This window comes from Scomber scombrus, chromosome 3, assembly GCF_963691925.1.
Source record: "Scomber scombrus chromosome 3, fScoSco1.1, whole genome shotgun sequence".
Lineage (NCBI taxonomy): Eukaryota > Metazoa > Chordata > Actinopteri > Scombriformes > Scombridae > Scomber > Scomber scombrus.
Genome location: NC_084972.1, coordinates 20393039 through 20412622, shown reverse-complemented (window position 1 = coordinate 20412622; position 19584 = coordinate 20393039). Strand labels below are relative to the sequence as shown.

Here is a 19584-nt window from a genome sequence, read left to right as displayed (position 1 = left end):
TAATTTAGAGGTTTCAGGATCTGGGCAGTAGGTTTACTTTGTTATGTAGGAGTATGATTTATTTCAAAAGGTAAGATTAGTGCATCCAGGAAGGTTTTTATTTCGCTTATCACAGTTTTTCAGCTGTAGTGAGTCAGTGGGGATCTGTTGGGTTAGGAAGCATGTTTTGTTTTGTGTGTTTATGATTTGGCGCCACCTGCAGCCTTTCTCTTTGATAGATGGGTCAATGACGTATAAGGATTTAGAACAACTCAATTGTAGAATAATAAAAAACAAGCATATCTAATGCAGTAGTTCAAACATTCAGAATGTTGTGTAACTGAAGATCCATATTATACATTTGAAATTAAGTGATTTTAGTGGGTTTTTCAAGATTAATTGGCACTGGCCTTAAAAAGAGTCATGTGGTGCGACCATGATTCATCTTGAAATAAATCAATTTACTTAACACGCTTCACATCTTTTTTTTTTTACAAGTTTTCAATAATATAAAGTGTTTGGAAACAAAGTATTTGAATTTCTTTTTTAAATTTTTGTAAATGATGATCTTTTATTTAGAAAAGATATTTCAAGATGAATCATTGTCGCACCAAATTACTTTTTTTTCAGGCCAGTGCCAATTAATCTTGAAAAACCCCCACTAAAATCACTTTCAAATTGTAATATGAATTGTCAGGTACACAACATTCTGAATGTTTGAACTACTGCATTAGATATGCTTGTTTTTTTATTCTAAAATTGAGTTGTTGAAAATCCTTATACGTCATTGACCCAGATACATATCAAAGATGTCCGTTAGTGTTAAACTACTTTTCCCCCGACATGGACAGGAATTTTTTTTTTATCTTTAATGCGCTCTTGCTTTGATGACAACATCCGGTCTCAGAATATGAGAGAACAGTCATTGACTTTCAGTCAGTGATTTTATTTTATTCATATTCTAAATATGAAAGAAAATCAAACCATTGTTTAAGTTTCTACTCATCCATTTTTTACCACGGAAAAGAAAAACAGCTCATATGTCATTTATTAGTATTTTAAAACGAAAAACAAATAATCAATACTCGTTCCTGAAAAGAAAAATCGAATGACCAAAAGATACACGGACCATACATAAACACACACACACACACACACACACACACACACACACACACACACACACACACACACACACACACACACACACACACACACACACACACACACACACACACACTTGCTTTATATTTTAGATTTCAGAAGCTTTCAAAAGTGTACATAAAGGTGGCTCATAAACTTGGTTGAGTTGACTTGGCCTGCTAAGAGTTATCTTATTCCTAAACAATTATTTCAGTTTTTGTTCAGATTGATTGCTCTTGACAGCCCATGCTGTCATGATGTTCACGTTGTTTGGTAATGTGACATCACTACTCCCAAATCTTGTTAACAAACATCTAGCTGCCTGTGCACTACCTGTGCCTACATCAACAGATGTCCAAACCACTATCCGAAGTTTTCTCAATTTAAAACTTTCAGTGGATTGCACTACTTATTAGTTAACTTGAAATATTGGGTTCACTCAAGTTTTTTCAAAAATATTTGCTCGCTCAACTTTGAATAAAATGTTTGAACAACCATTTTGAAATTGGGCTTTTTAGAGTGCACAAAGTCTTGAAAAAAATTAAGTGAAAACACATGTTTGTGTGTGGGTTTGTCTCAAGTGTGTAGTACCTTTAATGTAGCACTGCAAGCTTGAGGAAGAAAATATGTTTCTGTCTTTTTTGGAGTGACTCATACTTTCCAGATATCAGTGGATCTCCTTGTGTATAGTAGCATGATGTATACATGCACTGTATGCCACACAGTTGCCTCTAGGGGGAAATCATTACACACAGTTGAATAGTAAAGGCCTCAAACTTGTTAATAACCATATGCACCAATGTGACTACAACCTTAAATCATCAACTGTCTGTCATGACAACAGTCTGTCAAATCTATGATTTCTGTATTCTATTATTATTAGGAGAGCCATAAGAATTGCTAAATGAATATTTGCACAGTTCCTCTCCCACTCTCTTTCTTCATAGGCTTACTGGTTGCGTGAAAATCCCTCCATGAAAGCAAGGCTGAAGCCTCACTCCAGGATTATAGCTTGAGGAAGATTTAGTGACTGACACATGTTGCACACCTCATTACTGCAAGCCTTCTCTAAGTTCAATAATAAATAAATAAAGAAGAAGCTAGATGGCTGCTACACTGGATGACTGGACACAGGATGAGAAGGTATGAACCCTCAGGAAGGGAAAGACTGTTCCCTGGTCCCACGTAGGAGGACTTTAACTGGGAGAGGAGGATATGCTGACACTTTGAAAACTGCACGAGCGGCTGTGCTAAAAGAAACTCTGCTGAGGAGTCCAGCAGAGTGAGGGGAAGGTGGGTTCATGTGGTGTGAATGGGACAGGAGAGTTGGACTCAAATGTACAGTTCAGGGATGAACAACACCCCAGCGATGGCACCTCTGTCTCCAGGGCTGAGTGGCAGCCCACCACTGGCTTCTCGGTCACCTAAGAAGACCACTTTTCAGTCTTTAGGATCTCTGTCATCAGGAATGTTCTCCCCCTCGCTGGCTAGGGGCTCCTCTTGTGAAGCCAAGCATGCCTTGAATCCCTTAAATTCGCCCACGCCATCCATTATGAGCTCCCCAAAACTTTGGCAGAAAGCCTCAATCTCAAGACTTGCAGAGGAGTTTTTCTGGATTGGTGGCAGTGTGGTCGCACAGCCTAAATGGAGGCTGGGTCAGATGGGTAAGACTCAGTCAAGACTTATTCAATATTTTTGCCTTCAATCTGTCAAATTACTGCAGAATGTCAACAGGTTGTTAAACTGAAAGATTTACAATCTGCTGAACTGCTAAACTGAAGAGGAACATTTTTAAATCATTTGTCCTTACTGGACCAAAACAATTACATTAGTTTGACATTTTAAGAGCAGCAGCTATGGATTTTGAACTTAAACCATATTTTTTTTAAATGCAAGACTAACTAAAAAGTGTTACAGAAGACGTTAGTTACAGAAATGAGTTGCAGAGAGGCCTGTGAGTAGATAATGGGCATATGGACAGTAGACAATCCTTTAGGATTAGCCTGAATGATGTGCCAGGTTGCGTCACAACCATCTGAGCTTCAGATTACAAACAAAGGTTACCTGCTCTCAGCACACAAAACAAACATGCCTCACCATGAAGAAGAAAGACCTGAATGTTGCATGAAAATGGCTGGATTTGACATTTTGTTCCACCACAAAACTAAACACAGACCATTCAAAAGCAACAAGAAATGTCAGCAAAGGAAGAGAAATTATTTAAATTGCTGTTATGTAACTTATAATTAATTAATTTGTTTTTGAGACAATTATTTTCAGGGTCGAGTATCTTTTCCTTCAAGAGTGCCTCTCATTATTAACACATACACAGCCACTTAAATCCCTGTATGACGCAGCCTATAATCTCATAAACAACTGTAAATCTATTCTGGTGTTGACAAGAAATGCACTGCAGTATTGCAGATAGTACAAATTGTCTCAGCAGAAATTGCAATGATATTAAAGCACTTTTGACAAAATATTGAGAATATCACTATTTTAGTCACTCAAAAACTTGAGAGAATCATGTAAAATAGAGTTCAGTGGCCTAAAACAAGAAATTCCTGACTACAGTTGTATATACAGTACAATACATTTTATATTTGATGAGCAGCCTCCCTTTGATGTTAGCAATAAACAAATCACAAAGTGATGATCCCAGTGGATTTCTGACCAGCTTGACTAGAAGGGTACCTGCTACTTAATAACTAATGAGTCTCCTTGTGCTGACCTGTAGTGGAGAGGTGCATGTGCACAATGCAGACCGGCACTCAGATGATCAAACTGAAGGGAAAGAAGAAAGGACTCGTGCGATTCTTTTACCTGGACGAGCACAAGTCCTGCATCCGATGGCAGCCTTCCAGGAAACATGACAAGGCCAAAAGTAAGCTATAGATGTTTTGAATTTTCAGAACCAAATATCTGATGAATATGTGTTTATCACTTGTAGGATATGTGTTGGTTTTGGTTTGATGCAGCCCTCAAGATGAAGTCACTGATCACACAGCAAGAGAGTTTACAAATTACTGTAAAACAAATCACCATCACTAATATATGAATTAGTTACCAATTCCACTTTTTCAGTCCGATATTGATACCAATATCTAGGCTTCGGGTATCAATTGATACTGAGTACCATTCCGATACCAGTGTTTAATTACTAAACTGTATGCCTCACTGTGTGGAACAGACTGGAATCATTCTTTAATGTGTAAGTTAGCATCAAACTTGACTTAAACATTGCTTTCCTAACTTGCATGCATACATATGATTTACGGAATTGCTATTTATTAAAATAATGGTATCCGATACCAATTGGCCCATTGACACTGATACCCAATCCAGCTATTTCAGTCAGTATCAGACCAATATCTGATTTCAATATCAGTATCAGTGCATCTCTACTAATTTGTTTGTTTGTTTTATAAATTAAAAAAAGAATTAATGGGGATACAGCACAGTGGTCTGTTTAAGTGAGGAGGCACATGAAGCTATGAGTGTATATTACTATAAGTCATTCACATTTGCTTGTAACCCCTCATTGCATTTTGTTACGGCGATTAAAGCACATATGAGTTTGGTTGTGCTCCATTATGCAGTGCTTAGTTGGAGAGTTTAGTTAAAAAGCTAAACAGTAGCCTGTGTTTTTGTACACCAGTCACAGTGTAGGTGTTGACCTTTGACCTCTATGAGGTCAGAAAAAGGTTATTAGGATTGTTTGAATTGTAGAATTTCATCAATTTTCATCCATGTTTTGATGTTTATCTTTATCTGAGTCCATAGTTTCGCTCACTTACACCAGCTGGTTTATAGATTTTACAGATTAGTTGTAATTCTGTTCAGTAATGAGTGATCAGAATTGTTACCTTCAGAAATGTGGTAAAATGCATTTTATTACTTTTTTTTTTTTTCTTTTTCTTGGTGAACTTGAATTTGACATATGGCTTATAGCAAAAATCAAAATATCAAATATAATTCTTATATTTTCTAATATTTTCAAGTTTTGCATACTCAATTTTATTGGGTCAGTGATGCTTAATAAAATTAGATTCCACTGACTCCTTAACTCAATAGATTTAGTTGTAAAATTTTAAACCACTTATAGCCTGGTGGATACTGAAAGGGTTATACTGTGCTAAACTCAAACACTGATGGGAATTTACTCAATAGAATTATAACTAATCAGCTCAAAATGTATGCCAAATTTTCTGTGAGTACTGCTCATAATCACAGGAAAAAAAGTTTCTTCATGAATCAGTGATGGAATCAAACACTACATTTAAAATGATGGAGAGCTCCAAATGACTATTGTTCTCAATCATCTGTTTCAGTAACTATTGATTCCATCCATGAAGTCTGCGAAGGGAAAAAGTCAGAGATGTTCAGGCGGTACGCAGACAACCGCTTCGACCCAAACTGCTGCTTCAGCATTTACTATGGGGAGCGTGTGAAGTCCCTTGACCTGGTCTCCACCAACGCAGAGGAGACCCGCACCTGGATCACTGGGCTGAAATACCTCATGGCTGGTATCAGTGATGAGGACAGTTTGGCCCGGAGGCAGCGCACACGTGATCAATATCCTTTGATCTGCCACTCATATATGTTTCATTTATAAATTATACAAATACATCACCACATATTCAACTGATTCTTTCATAGAAAAACAAAGCAATTAGGCCATTTGCTGAGAAAAAATCTGACCTGCATCATTATCTGTGTAGTTCAGCCTTAACTGCAGCTTCACGTGGTTACAGCAGACATTCTCTGAGGCCGACAAAAATGGAGACGGCACCTTGAGCATTGGAGAGGTTCACCAGCTGCTCCATAAACTCAACGTGAATTTACCCAAGCAGAAAGTCAGGCAGATGTTCCAAGTAAGATTTCATATCCACAAAGCTTATTCATGAAATTTATAATAGACTTAATGTGCATAATCCACCACCAAAGCAACCTTGGTGCTTGTTTAATGCATCTGTATATTTAATACTTTTGAATATATAATTAGTGCCACGGGTGCTAAGCTCCGAGGCATCTATTAATCTTGCTCATACTTATTCTTCTTTTTCTTATTATTCTTCCGCCAAATTTCGGCGCATAACTCCTCCCGCAGCTTTGAGAAAACTCTGACAATATATATATCAAAACAGCTCGATCGGGAAAGAGGTGCTCTTATTTGGATTGTTCAAATTCCCATTTTTCCCAAAGTTATTCCCAAAAAAAGGGCATAATTCCCCATTGGAAATTAATGGGAATTTTATTTTTAAATCACAAAATTTCACCTTTTTTCAGAGTCATCTAGCTCTCTCATACCTGCACGTAGCTCTCTCATACCTGCACGCAGAACTGCACACCAAACTGTTTTTACATAACATGTAAACTTTTCAAACTATGAGCAGTCAAATGAGGAGTGGAAATCACTTTTTCTTCAAAGTTAGAGTGGAAGCGTCAGTTAGCTTGAGTGCGAGAAGCAGTAAAAAATAAACGTAATTTTTATTTTTAACTCGAGCTCACGGCTAAACCGTGAAAAGGAGACAAATATTTTTTTGTCAAAATGTAGACATAGGTGTTGGGATTCATAAAATGTGACGTTGACAGGCGGGGTCTGCACAAAATTTTAACGGGGGGGCTGAGACCGGCGGCAATACCTGTCTCGCTCCCCATTGACCCTAATGTAATCGTCTTTTTATTTCAAAAGAATCTCACTCTGACTTCGCACTGAGCTTACGCGCTCATTTTAAGGAATATCTGAATAAAATAAAGACTGCCGGCTTCTGTGTCTCTCACAGTGTTTTCAGTTTTTGGACAGGAGTAACGGTTTTCTCACAGTTTGCAATTGTTCGGGACCTTGTCAGAAGCCAAATTCTGGGGCATTTTGAGAATTTTTTCAAAGCAGATTCTCAAATCGCCGTAGCAACCGTAGAGCCTTTGCTGTCCTGGGCAGCCTGTTCTGGGCAGAAACTGACCTACTTTTTTGTGATTGGCTAATTCCTGTCTGTCTGTTTTGCCAGCTAACCGAGCTAGCTGCCGAAAGCTCTCAGACATAGTGTCCATGTTTAGGGTAGAGGTGGTGACTTTGATTGACAGGTGACACTCGGTAGGGGGCGGGGCTTCAGCGAACTCGGCGGGAACGCCCACAGCGTTTGGGAGCAGAGAGAGAAGCTGATTTTTACACAACTTTGAAGCCTAATTTCACATATTTAGCGATTTTTTTAATCATTCACATTTGGCAGGGTGGTTAACAACACCATTTTCTGTGGTATGTCAAACTCAGAACACATAATTATTCTTACTTTACACGGACTTTAATTAGTTTAAATAAATATTATTTATGCTTAAATATGATTAACATTTACTTAATATTTTCAGGTATGTTAAGTTGAGAATAAAATACATTACACTTGATACTGACTAGTAAGATGAACTTAATACTCAAAACCAGAATATGATCAGGGTGACTTTTGAACCAGGATGAGTACATGATTTATTTCCAGTCAATTTCCAAGCAGATTTCCAGTCATAAAAAAGTATAATAAAATCTACTCTCTTAATGATAAGATTTACTTAATAATTTCATAACAGTGATGTTCCTGTCTGTGAAAAAATGACGTAGACTTTAATTAATTAGTTTAAATAAATATTATTTATGCTTAAATATGATTAACATTTACTTAATAGTTCAGGGATGTTAAGTTGAGAATAAAGTACATTACACTTGATACTGACTAGTAAGATGTACTTAATACTTGAAACCAGAATATGATCAGGGTGACTTTTGAACACTGGAAATAAATCATGTACTTGTTTCGGCAGCAGCCCCGTGGAACTCAAAATTTCCCTGGAATTTTCTAGTATATTTAATACAATGCCTACCAATTGGAAATGTAGGGTTAGGGTTACAAAACATGTTAAGCTACATAAATTCATAAGGAAAAGCTAAGAGGCTGATTTATAAGGTACAAATGGGAGGATTGTTAGTTTTTTGTAAAACTATAACTAAAACACAAAAGGGCATGTAGCACAAAGTGCTTCTTAACCAGGACAAAAACTAATGCATTAATGTAGGGCAGAAAAATATATTATCAAGACTAGGGTTAAAAGAAGGTGGAGCATCCTTGCTGTTTCCTAAGAAGGCCTATGTGTTATTCACATTATCTCAGCCAGAGAAGCAGTAAGACAGAAGCAGAGAGGCAGAGCTAGCAGACAATATGTATATATGAACAGTGTAGGAGAGTGCCACAGGAAAGCCACAGGCTACCGCTGAACAGATGGCTTTAGTTGCACTGCAATATTGCATCGGTTCAGAAGCTGAACGTCTTCCCCTCCTGATGATGATAGTCCCTGTAACATTTGCGTCATCTTATTGGTTAGTGTTAGAGATATATCCTTCAGATGACTATGTGCTTATCTGAAATCACACATACTGAGAAAGCCTTGCTCAATAAATAATTTTGTGGCTATCTGTAGGAAGCAGACACGGATGAGAACCAGGGCTCTCTGGGATTTGAAGAGTTCTGTTCATTCTACAAGATGATTTCCACACGCAGAGACCTCTACCTGATAATGATCTCCTACAGCAATCAAAAAGAAGTCATGGATCTACATGATCTCGCCCGCTTTCTGGAAAATGAACAGAAGGTACAACAAAGTGTAAAAATATTCAAGTAAATGTTTCATCTCATGGAAAAGTCATCATATTGTGTGTATGTATTTTAAAGGAATAATGTGATTTTTGAGAAATACACTTTCGTGCAGGGTGTTAGATGAGAAGTTCAATTCCACTCAGATGTCTGTACAATATAGGCCTATATGAACCAACCACCAACAGCCAGTTAGGTTAGCTTAGCATAAAGAGTGGAGGAAGCAGCTACCCTGGCCCTGTCCAAAGTTAACAAAATCCATCTATCAGCACCTCACTAATGAACTCTTTATGTCTCATTTGTTTATTCCATGCAAAAATCAAACCGGAAGAGACTGTGCCCATCCAAAAAATGTTGTAATTTTTATACAGATTGAGAAAAGTAGATACAACATGTAATTTTGGCTGTTTTTGGTATCGGCAGGAGGATTTTTTCAGCTTTAGACAGGTCAAGGCTAGCTACACCCCAAATCTTTTCAGTCTTTATGCTAAGCTAAGCTCACTGACTGCTTGCTGCAGCTTCATATTTAGTGTGTTAGTATTGATCCACTCATCTAACTCTGGGCAAGATAGCAAATAAGCGTATTTTTCAAGATGTTTAATTATTCCTTTATATGTAAGATATTGGATCAGTTAAACCAAAAGATTTTCTTTCATTTGCAGATGCGAGGTCTAGCCAGAGAACATCTAATAGACATAGTGGCCAAATTTGAGCCATGTCCTGAGAACCTTCAGCGTATGGTCCTGGGTATTGACGGTATGAGGAACTTGCTTCTTACAACTGATTTCATAATATTGTTAGCCTTAATAAGGACACATCTGTCACTATAGGTATGGCTATTAGCATAAATAATTACAAGAATACTTTGGTCTAAACATCCTTCCTTCAGGTTTCACCAACTACATGCGAAGTCCTGCAGGTGACATCTTCAACCCCGAACACAACCAGGTGAACCAGGACATGACGCAGCCTCTGTGTAACTACTTCATTGCCACATCGCACAACACCTACTTGACTGGAGACCAGCTGCTGTCTCAGTCTAGAGTGGAAATGTATGCCTATGTTCTCCAGGCTGGTTGTCGCTGTGTGGAGGGTGAGAGCCAGTAAAACCAGAATTTCCACTGCTTTAATGTAATTTCATGACAGTACAGACAAGGTGATTCAATCATCCTTGTGTCTGTGGTTCTTTCTTTTTTCCTTTCTTAGTGGACTGCTGGGATGGGCCAGATGGGGAGCCCATTATCCATCATGGTTACACCCTGACATCAAAAATCCTCTTCAAAGAGGTCGTTGAAACAATTAACAAATATGCCTTCACCAAATCACCGTAAGTGCTCCTCAGCCTTTTGTCCTATAAAAACCATCATGCCGGTATATGCTGTGCTGGCTCAGTAGCTCAGGTATCATCACTCCACCCCTCCCCCACAGGTACCCAGTGATCTTGTCCATAGAGAACCATTGCACTGTGCCTCAGCAGAAAAAGATGGCTGAGTACCTGAAGGAGGTTCTACAGGACAAACTGGACCTGTCCAATATCAATTTGTATGAATGCAAGAAGCAGCCTTCCCCTGAAATCCTAAAGGGGAAAGTTTTAGTCAAGGTAATTATGACTCCAACAGCACATGCTTCCTGTATATTCTGTCCAACACTGAGCTGAAGAGTCTGACAAAGCATTTAAAATATACAGCAGTTAAACACGACACTGTCACATATGAAAAGATTGAATACATGGTTGTTGTCTTTCAGGGAAAAAAGCTACCTGCAAACCTTGATCCTGATGCAGAGGAAGGAGATGTGTCCGATGAAGACACTGGGGACGACGAAGAAGAGGATGATGATGATGAAGAGGATAACTCACAGGCAAGAGAAACAGAGATATAATAATTTTAATTGATTGATAGATACACATATTTACATTGTGTTTTACTATTTTAGGATGGGAATAACCTTACCTCTGCCAATCAACCTAAAAAGAAGAGGCGATTTGCTAGATCAATCATAAGGAGCTTCAAACGAAAGGTCAGCTATTGATTATTTTCTCATATTTTTACATCTTGATGGTCATTATGCCACTTGTTACAAAAAGTTTAAATAATCACTTTTACAGCTTTCTGTTAAGATTTCTAGTATACAAAACTTCTACTCTGTAAGTAACTCATTTTGGTTTTGTTTTTTTACAGAGGAAAAAGAGAATCCGAGTAAAAAGTAAAGTTGCGTCAGATGGAGAATCGGACTTCAGCAGCAGCAAGGAAAGGACTCAAATTGTTTACCATCCGAAGTAAGGCTAACGTTTGAATTGAGTAGTTTTAGGTATCTCATCTTCTCTGTATTATTGATTCCACTTGTATGTCTACAACTCTCCCATCAGGAAGAGGAAAACAATGAGGCTTTCCCGAGCTCTGTCTGACCTAGTCAAATACACCAAATCTGTCCGTGTGCATGACATAGAAACACAAGGTAAATTCAAGCATCAATAGAGTAAAGTTAACATTCAATTTGAGATTTTTGCAATATGTGCATGGATGTCACCGTTTTAGGGAATAGAGGTTTCATGTATTTTTTCTGTTTGGCAGCATTGGCAAACAGTTGGCAGGTATCATCCTTAAACGAGACCATTATGAACCAGATCTTACAGCTGAGACCAGGTGAGTTGGTCCGTTTCAACCAGCGCCAACTACTCAGAGTCTACCCATCAAACTACAGAGTTGACTCGAGCAACTTCAACCCACAACCATACTGGAATGCAGGATGCCATATGGGTAAGACTGTCACAGAGGCTGCAATACTACCTACTTTTACAAAATACAATGAGAGGTCTGTTTCGTGTCTTAGCAGCTTTTCATTTGTATTTGCTTTATGTTGACATTTTATTTTAGTTGCAATGAATTACCAAACAGAGGGACGTATGCTTGAACTGAACCGAGCCAAGTTTTCAAGCAATGGAAACTGCGGATATATTCTAAAGCCTAAATGCATGTATAAAGGTATGCATATATGCAGATTGTGCAGCATGAGTAGCAACTGTCCCTATGTGAGGAGGTTATAAACTTTAATGGTTTTCCTCAGGTGCCTTTAACCCGAATTTGGAGGATCCTCTGCCAGGACACAAAAAGACTCAATTAGTACTGAAGATCATCAGTGGACAGCAGCTTCCCAAACCCAAAGACTCCATGTTTGGGGACAGAGGAGAGGTGAGGTCAACATATAGCAGACATAATCTTTGCTGTATTAGAAATACACCATTTAAATTATATAAAATAAAAGAGATGTCTGTGTCTTTTTAAATTACATTAATCTATTTCTGCACTTCTAGATTATCGACCCCTTTGTGGAGGTTGAGATAATTGGTCTACCTGTTGACTGTACAAAGCAGCAGACTAGGGTGGTGGATGATAATGGTATGTGCATAAAATCCATCTTTGAATACAGAGTGACAACATTTCAGTTATCTGGTTTGTGCAACTTCCATTTTTGTTATCATTTAGGTTTCAACCCCATGTGGGAGGAGACTCTCGTCTTCAATATTCTTATGCCACAAGTTGCCCTTGTGCGTTTCCAAGTGTGGGATCACGATCCTATTGGTCGAGATTTCATTGGACAGAGGACTGTAGCTTTGACCAGCATGATGCCAGGTAAATGATAAATTATCTGTTATGGTTTCCTATGACCCCATCCAGACACTAGTTGTGTCTGGTATGATTTTATCAACCACAAAGTCAATTGAATACTTAAAAAACTCTCACACAAGATTTCTCCTATTTCACTGAAAAGTCCAATCTAAGGCTTCAAGGTGCCACATACAGTTGCATACTGGTCCATGATCGGCTACCAAACCAGTTATGATGTCACTGTCAATAATGCTCATTTGTATTGTACTCGTCTTAAATTTAGGGTAAATACAGAGCAAATTTACCACCAAAATAGCTCTTTAGTGTCAAACACAGAGAAGGCCAAACATCCAAGTAAAGTAACAGAGCAAAATGTGTGAGTGGAGGTGGACTTTAAGCTTATTTTCTTATAGTTTCATCTTTATTCCGTTTTTAAGACCAGCAGAGCAAAATATTACAGAAAAATACAAAGCTTGTGTGTGTTTTCAATATATATTTTCTGATGAGAAAACTCTGAACTGTAAAGAGAGATATTCATGTGAATGGGTTAATGTGATTCTTCTGATGCTAAACTTGAAGGTTATCGGCATGTGTACCTGGAGGGGATGGCGGAGTCATCCATCTTTGTTCATGTCGGTATCAGTAATATGTTAGGAAAGGTAAGCTATTCCAAATAAACTAACACATTTGATTTAATCATTAATTTCATCAGTTTTTTCATCAAAACATTTTGTGTCTTTTATAAAATTAGATTAAACCCACAAATGCTGTGAAAGTAGCCAGGAAACACTTCCAAAAAGCAGCCCAGAAACATATGAAGGGTCATCAAAGGCATCCTTCTATAGACTTCTCCGTGCAGTCCTCAGAAGACGGACGTGCACTCTACTTCGGGAAGGATGTGGACTCAATCTCTCAGGACAGCAGGAATGGAGAAATGTCTTTTCTTGTGCAAGGGCCAGCAGCCAAGGCTGCCATCCACAACTGGGCCTTGAGTGAGCCAGTGAGGCGTGCTCACAGAGTTAAAATTCATGAACCGCCAGAGACAAGGAGAGGGATCTACAGCCGGATGTCTTCCACTGAATCACAGCAAGTGGTGGCTCCTCATGTGATAGCAGATGTCTTTGACCTTGATTCCTCTTCCCAGGCTTCGTGTCCAAATAGTCCTGCCCCTGACAGTCAAAACCCAATTCCAGCTGAGTTGGAGAATGAACCTAAATCACCACAAACAAACTGTGCAGAGCAGCAGACAGAGATTTCAGTAATTCAGAAATCTGAACCAGAGCAGCCTGAACCATCCGAGGAATTACCAACAGAAACAGAGCCAGACAATGAAACTGCCCCTGAACCAGAACAACCAGCAGAAACGGATTCGGTCCCTGAGCCTCAGCCCGTGCCACAGCCTGAAGCCAAATCCTTTCCACTTATCCCCCCGTCATCCCCACCCAGGGTCAGACGGACCTTGGAAGCTCCAGCCACCCCCCGACCGCCCACCCCGGTACGAAAAAAGGCCCGCTCACGCAGTTGCCCTCGTAAACCAACTACCTCCCCTCATACACCGATGGTGAACCGCAGGCCTGCTTACCAGTGGCAGACACAGCGAGCACAAAGCTACGGCAGTTACAGCAAGAATGTGAGACCCATACCCAACGGTCTCTGTCTGTCCGACAGCACATCCAGCAGCGGTGGCAGCACTGACAGTTTGGAGTTTGTGCCCTCCTGTGTGCTAGATGGTGCAGAACAACGTGAGGGCACCTTGCAGAGGGAGATGAAGGCCCTTTTTGATCAGAGGATGAGGGAGATCCGCTGTAAATCACCACTTTTTCCAGATGATGAGTTGTGAATGATTTGTGAATCATTTGCGGTAGTAAAATGAAAATGCAGTTACAAAAGTTACAATGTTTCTCCCCCAATGTGGCTGTATTAAATAAGGGTTTTATTTGTACTCTTTAACTTTGTAGATTAATTTAGATTTGTGACACCAATAAGATTCCTCAGAAGATGATGGAGAAGAGCAACAAAAGGAAAGGTTGGGAAGAAAAAAAAAAGGATGACAGGACTGAGCCACAAAGCAGTTCTTAAACAGAATTACATAATTAAACCATTTTTTATTATTTTAGACCTGCTGGAATGTTTACAAACAAGAGTTTTTATGCATGAAATAGTTTTTCTCAAAAATCATATGATGACATTGCCAACTGTACAAAACAGCATGATGCAGGGTCTCACATCACTATTTGTTAGTCAACTTTTAATTTTTCAAGTATACCATTGGTCATTTCTGCAGTTATTTTTTATAATATTCAAACTTTAATATTTGCTTTTTCAGTGACATTTTAGAGTTCGTATGTAAAAATCAATAAAATTATTATTTTAATACAAATGTGAGTTTTTTCATTTTAAATGTAATATGTTTTACTTGTTATTTGATATATCTACACAAGTCAGAAAAAAACTACAATTAAGTTAATGTTTATGTTACATATTATAAAAAATTCTGGTACAAATCTCAATCAAAAAAATTAAAAGTTAAAAGAACACAATTTTCAGACTTATCAATGTTTTTAGGATGTTTCTATGCCTTTTCTTTATCTTTATCTGCAGCTTCTTGAGGTCTGGTTGCATCATTGGTCTTCAGGCGCAGACCAAGCTCCTCAGTCAGGACAGTGAAGCAGGATTTCTGTGGAAAGACACATCAAGATAGTGAAATAAAACATTTCAGTATGATCAAGAATTTGATGTAAACATGGGTGTGTAGGTGAGCAAGCATGATTGTCTGAGTCTTTGTGTCTTTTGCGCTTTGCTCTAAATCTGATGTAAATGACAGGGTTGCTTTTAACCATAACAGACTGCATGTTCTTATGATAGGTTGAGAAAAGTTTAAAATCCTATTGGAAAAGCCCAAGTACAGTTTGTCGAACTAAAGACGAGTCTGTTTTGCTTAGCTTGGAAGGTTTTTTTATTTTTCGGCTGACAGAAGTGGTTTGTGTATGCACTTGCACATACCCTCTGGTCGGCTGCACTGCTGCGGCTCCTGGACGTGAGCTCCAGTACAGCCAGAAGTGTTCCCAGCCCCAGGCCCAGGGAAAGAACCAGAAACATCCCTTTGAGACTGTGCGGCTGCACAGCTGAAGATTTGGCTTTGCCTGCCATGCAGCTGCTGGCCCACCACTTGCTTCTCAGGTATGCCAGCTCTCCTGCCTCGCTCAGTTGAAGGATTGCCACACTGAGGTTCTTTATGACGGGAGAGCCTTAAGGAAATTTATAGTTTGGCATGTTAATTATACCATTTTAACAACTTTTTAAAATGTAATGTTTACTGAGGTTTCAAACTGAGCAGCCTCACCGAGGGCGGCAGCAATGCTATAGCCTCTCATGCCAATGACTTCATGAGCTCTGACCAGTTCACAATGGCGTGCTACTGCTAAGTCTAGAGAGACAGACTCTCCAATAAAGGCATAGTTGCCCTCTTTCGCACGCCGAACCCCTTCATCCATAGATGACACATAACTCTTAGTTCTCTCCATGTATTCGTGGATTCTGCGGTACAGAGGGTTATTTGAATTCTGGATAAAGGAAAGAAAGAATAAAAGACAATAGAAACAGTTGTGAGATAAGAGATCCATCAGTGATCCAATGCACAAACTTCCTTTCAGTCTTAACAACAAGGAGATAAAGATCCTTATACTCACCCTGAAGAAAGCGAGTGTGGAGGAGCCAGCCAGACAGCCAAACTCAATTGTGTTCTGATTGGCCAAGTCCTCAAACCCTTTCACCGACAGGTGAGTGGTTTCGGAGCTCTTAGAGGAGCTGAGGTTGGAGAAATAACAAGCCAAGAGAACAATGGTAAATAACCACCAGCTGCAGCAGATGACACGTCCTGAAAGAGCTCGGGGATGAGGACCAGCACCTGACAACACAAAAAAGAAAAATGTCATAGGGGAAGAGGGAGAGAATTTGCAGAAAGGAAAATCATATTCACACATAAACTGACAGAAAAAAATTTTGAATAATCTGAAAGACAAATAGAAATCAGTTAAGAAATGTACTTAAGTGGAAAGATTCTCTGTGCATTGATTTGACATACAAAGTGTCTGCATTTGCTTTTTACCTTGCAGAGTCAAGGCTCCAGCTGTGTACCACAGGCTGTGTAAGAAGCTGAATCTGTTCTGCTCACTCTGAGGCTGACTCCACTCACATGGGCTGAGTCTGCATTTGCATAAAAACATGAATTATTAATGTAACAGCACTCAAAGGGATTCCACTGCCAGCAAAATATGTGGAAATATCCTTGAAGATCATAGAGTATCATAGACATGAAGTAGAAATTCACAATTAAATTCAAATCTTATCAGTAAACACTCATAAATAGATAACAATCATCACTTTTTTAAAGAATGACACCGCTGGCATTACTAACCTGGCAGCTATAAAGATGCAAGCAGTGGTCCCCAGGTAGGCAATGAGTATGCCGACCCATGTCTCTGCTGTAAAGGGGGTCAGGAAATCAAAGAAGCCTGCGTCCTCGGAGATGTCCTTCCTCAGCAGGATGCTGATTCCTGTCTGCATGAACGGTTTGGTCATCCCCACCGCTTTCTCCCGAGCTGCAGTGAGAGTTAGTGGAGCAATTGCTAGGTCTGCCTCCTGTAAGGAACGCATACATACAGTTTTCATGTTAAATATGTTGAATAATTCAATTTTTTTTACTAACAACATCTCTGTTAGGGTTTCCAAGGTATCCCTGTATTTTGAATGCATCGATTATGAGTCACATATGCCAGTTGGGGTATTCAAGCTTCTGCAGAGTAGTTAGCTGCCCTTTGACCCCTCCAAAAGTCAGCTGTCATGTACTCACCCCTCTCACCACCTCTCCGATCATCCCATTCCAACTCCCACTCTCGTCCTGTCGACCATATGAACTGTCTTTCACCAGCTGAACTTTGTACTTGAAGCCCACCTTCTTGGCGACTTCAGACAGCAGGTCCATGCAAAAGCCTTCCAGCTGTGAGCCTTTGGACATTGTATATGGCTCTTGCTAAATGACAAGATGTTAAAAGATAGAGAGGAATTTCTATTATCGTTTATTTTGTAATTCAGAGTTTCAACAGGCCTGACAGAAACAAATGAACTTACCTTTATGGTTGTAACTCTCAGCTCTGATTGCACTGATGTTCAGGGGAAAAAAATAAGGCACATGTTAACCTTTAGATACGAGTGCTGTTCATTGTGTCATTGTAAATATATGAAAGTCAGGAAAGGAAAGTCAGCAGATGATTAAAGGAATAAGAAGGAAAAAATCTTTCTGGTGAAACACTGGACAATGTAACTCCCCAGGACTATAAAACATCTGCAAAGCTAAAAAAATAAAAACTCCTTATTTGGTTGAACTGTTTACCCACATATTGGTTTAATTTAAGGGGTCACAAGCCAAAACAGTTGGGAATTACTGGAATAAATAAGATGAAAACATTAAAATATAGAGCCACTGATATTTTTTTTCTCCCTCAAAAGTTCTTCATAGCTGAAGTCCATCCTAAATTTTGTGAAACCAGTCTTTCGCTGGCCATCTTTAGATGTTACTCTGACATGAAGAGATGTCTGAGGTGAATTTCAGGGTGCATGTAATGACCTTCTGGTCACAACTGGCTTCCGGTATCCCAGAGATCTGGCTGCTCTCATCTCCTACTAGAAAACAATTTACAAAACACAATCTATTTGGAGCAGCGTGTTGATTCAAAAAGTCTCAATGCCATGGCACTGTGAGATGGGAGGGCAGTCAAAGAGTATCAAAAGCCTAGATTCAGGCCAAGGCCTTGGGGATCCATCACCGCAGGGTGATCCTGACAACCATCATATCCTCCTTTTCAAAAGATGACACGTATACAAGCTCTTCGAGCCCCTGTCACTTTTTGGCCACAGTCAAACAGAGGGTCTTTGTTTGGTCCATAGAGTTGATTTATTACCATTTTTGTGAGAATTTCAACTGGCTCGCTTCCTTTTCTGTTTTTCTACAAGAGTTGGACAGGATGTGGCGCTACACTTTGATGCTGAACTGAGCTGACAGTTTATGTATTTATGTCTCTTCAAGCCTGAGAAATGTTGTCCAAATCCTGCAGCGAAAACATGAGGAATTTGGCAGAGAAGAAAAGCAAGTTGCCACATACTGGATTACAAATACAGTGACCGGGTCAAACGTTGTAATCAGTATCCACAGACAGAACACATCTTTGAATGTTCTTATAGTGTCAATCTTCTACATCAGTGCACACTCACTTTCAATACAGTTTGAGATAATAAAAAAATGGATCTGGCCAGGTTAGACTTGGTTAGTGCATTGGTATTATTTCTGAAGCATGTTCCTTACCTGCAGTGCACATTCCCACATTGAGGAAGAATCCAGCAGCCAATATAAAGCCAAATAACATCATGGCTCTCTCAATTTGTATCCTTCAAGTTATAGAAAGACAATTAGTGGTTGGTAGCACATCAAATAGATAAACGACAATAAAGGTAAATTAAGACTTTTCTAAATACAAATGCAAAGGCCTGAACCAAATCAAAACATTAAGAAATTAAAAGAAAGTAACTGACAGTCAGTGCGTAGAATATATGATGGATGTCCTTATTACTGCACCTTAACAGAGTCCAAGATGTGACTGCCGGATTAGGCTGAAGACAGGCTACAGTGAGCTGGACAGCGATACAGTGTGATCTGAAGTTTCCAGATTTGAATGTGTTAAAACAGCCAATGAAGTTTTGGTGGGTGGAGAATGGGGCAGAAATTAATTAGAAAAGGGGTGGGGAGAAATGTAGCAGGCTTTTAGTGCAAATATTTTACTTCCAAAGTGGAAGTAAACTCTTATTTAAACAAACAAAATGACTGCAGTGGATATGTTACTAATACAAATAACAAATCATCATCTTGTGACAGAAAAGTAATATTATCCTTGTATTGCTGTGGATCATAGGTTTCATGATATTCACATAAACAAATTTGAATATTTGAAGCTCCTGGACCAAGTACCAGTCTTCACACACTGTTTTAAAGCTGTATTTTAAAAAGCCATTTTGTACATTTATTAGTGTTGAATCTACTGTAGTACAATGTTTTACACTCACATGTGTAACTCACATGAATTAATGGACCAACACTAATTGGGGTGGGGTGTTACTTATGTTTGAGATGCATTTGGAGATGTTTCTGCAAGACATAAAAAGCT

General features: G+C 39.1%; 2 protein-coding genes across 2 annotated transcripts; one reads left to right on the top strand and one right to left on the bottom strand.

Moving 5' to 3' along the window:
* The first annotated feature begins 2434 nt into the window (after positions 1-2434).
* On the top strand, positions 2435-14207 carry plch2b (phospholipase C, eta 2b). The gene is made up of 20 exons (XM_062416517.1): positions 2435-2786; positions 3860-4006; positions 5454-5697; positions 5867-5996; positions 8587-8757; positions 9422-9515; positions 9649-9852; positions 9966-10086; positions 10188-10359; positions 10506-10619; positions 10695-10778; positions 10940-11037; positions 11128-11216; positions 11333-11518; positions 11636-11743; positions 11826-11950; positions 12073-12157; positions 12245-12391; positions 12947-13026; positions 13119-14207. Exons 1-20 carry the CDS (start codon positions 2435-2437, stop codon positions 14205-14207), a joined length of 3840 nt encoding a protein of 1279 aa, XP_062272501.1.
* A 732-nt stretch (positions 14208-14939) lies between these two features.
* On the bottom strand, positions 14940-19553 carry si:dkey-183j2.10 (glutamate receptor U1). The gene is made up of 10 exons (XM_062416516.1): positions 19537-19553; positions 18729-18811; positions 17498-17529; positions 17220-17399; positions 16785-17008; positions 16476-16573; positions 16057-16274; positions 15711-15930; positions 15371-15615; positions 14940-15044 (listed from the first exon to the last, which is right to left on the bottom strand). Exons 1-10 carry the CDS (start codon positions 19551-19553, stop codon positions 14940-14942), a joined length of 1422 nt encoding a protein of 473 aa, XP_062272500.1.
* Between the last annotated feature and the right edge of the window lie 31 nt (positions 19554-19584).

Coding starts and splice junctions, on each gene's coding strand:
- plch2b (XM_062416517.1), top strand. CDS start 2,435: ATGGGACAGGAGAGTTGGACTCAAATGTACAGTTCAGGGATGAACAAC. Junction 11,038..11,127: donor CAAATTGTTTACCATCCGAA/GTAAGGCTAACG, acceptor CTCTCCCATCAG/GAAGAGGAAAACAATGAGGC. Junction 12,158..12,244: donor TAGGGTGGTGGATGATAATG/GTATGTGCATAA, acceptor GTTATCATTTAG/GTTTCAACCCCATGTGGGAG.
- si:dkey-183j2.10 (XM_062416516.1), bottom strand. Junction 17,009..17,219: donor TCGGAGAGGTGGTGAGAGGG/GTGAGTACATGA, acceptor CGTTCCTTACAG/GAGGCAGACCTAGCAATTGC. Junction 15,931..16,056: donor CCACACTCGCTTTCTTCAGG/GTGAGTATAAGG, acceptor TCCTTTATCCAG/AATTCAAATAACCCTCTGTA.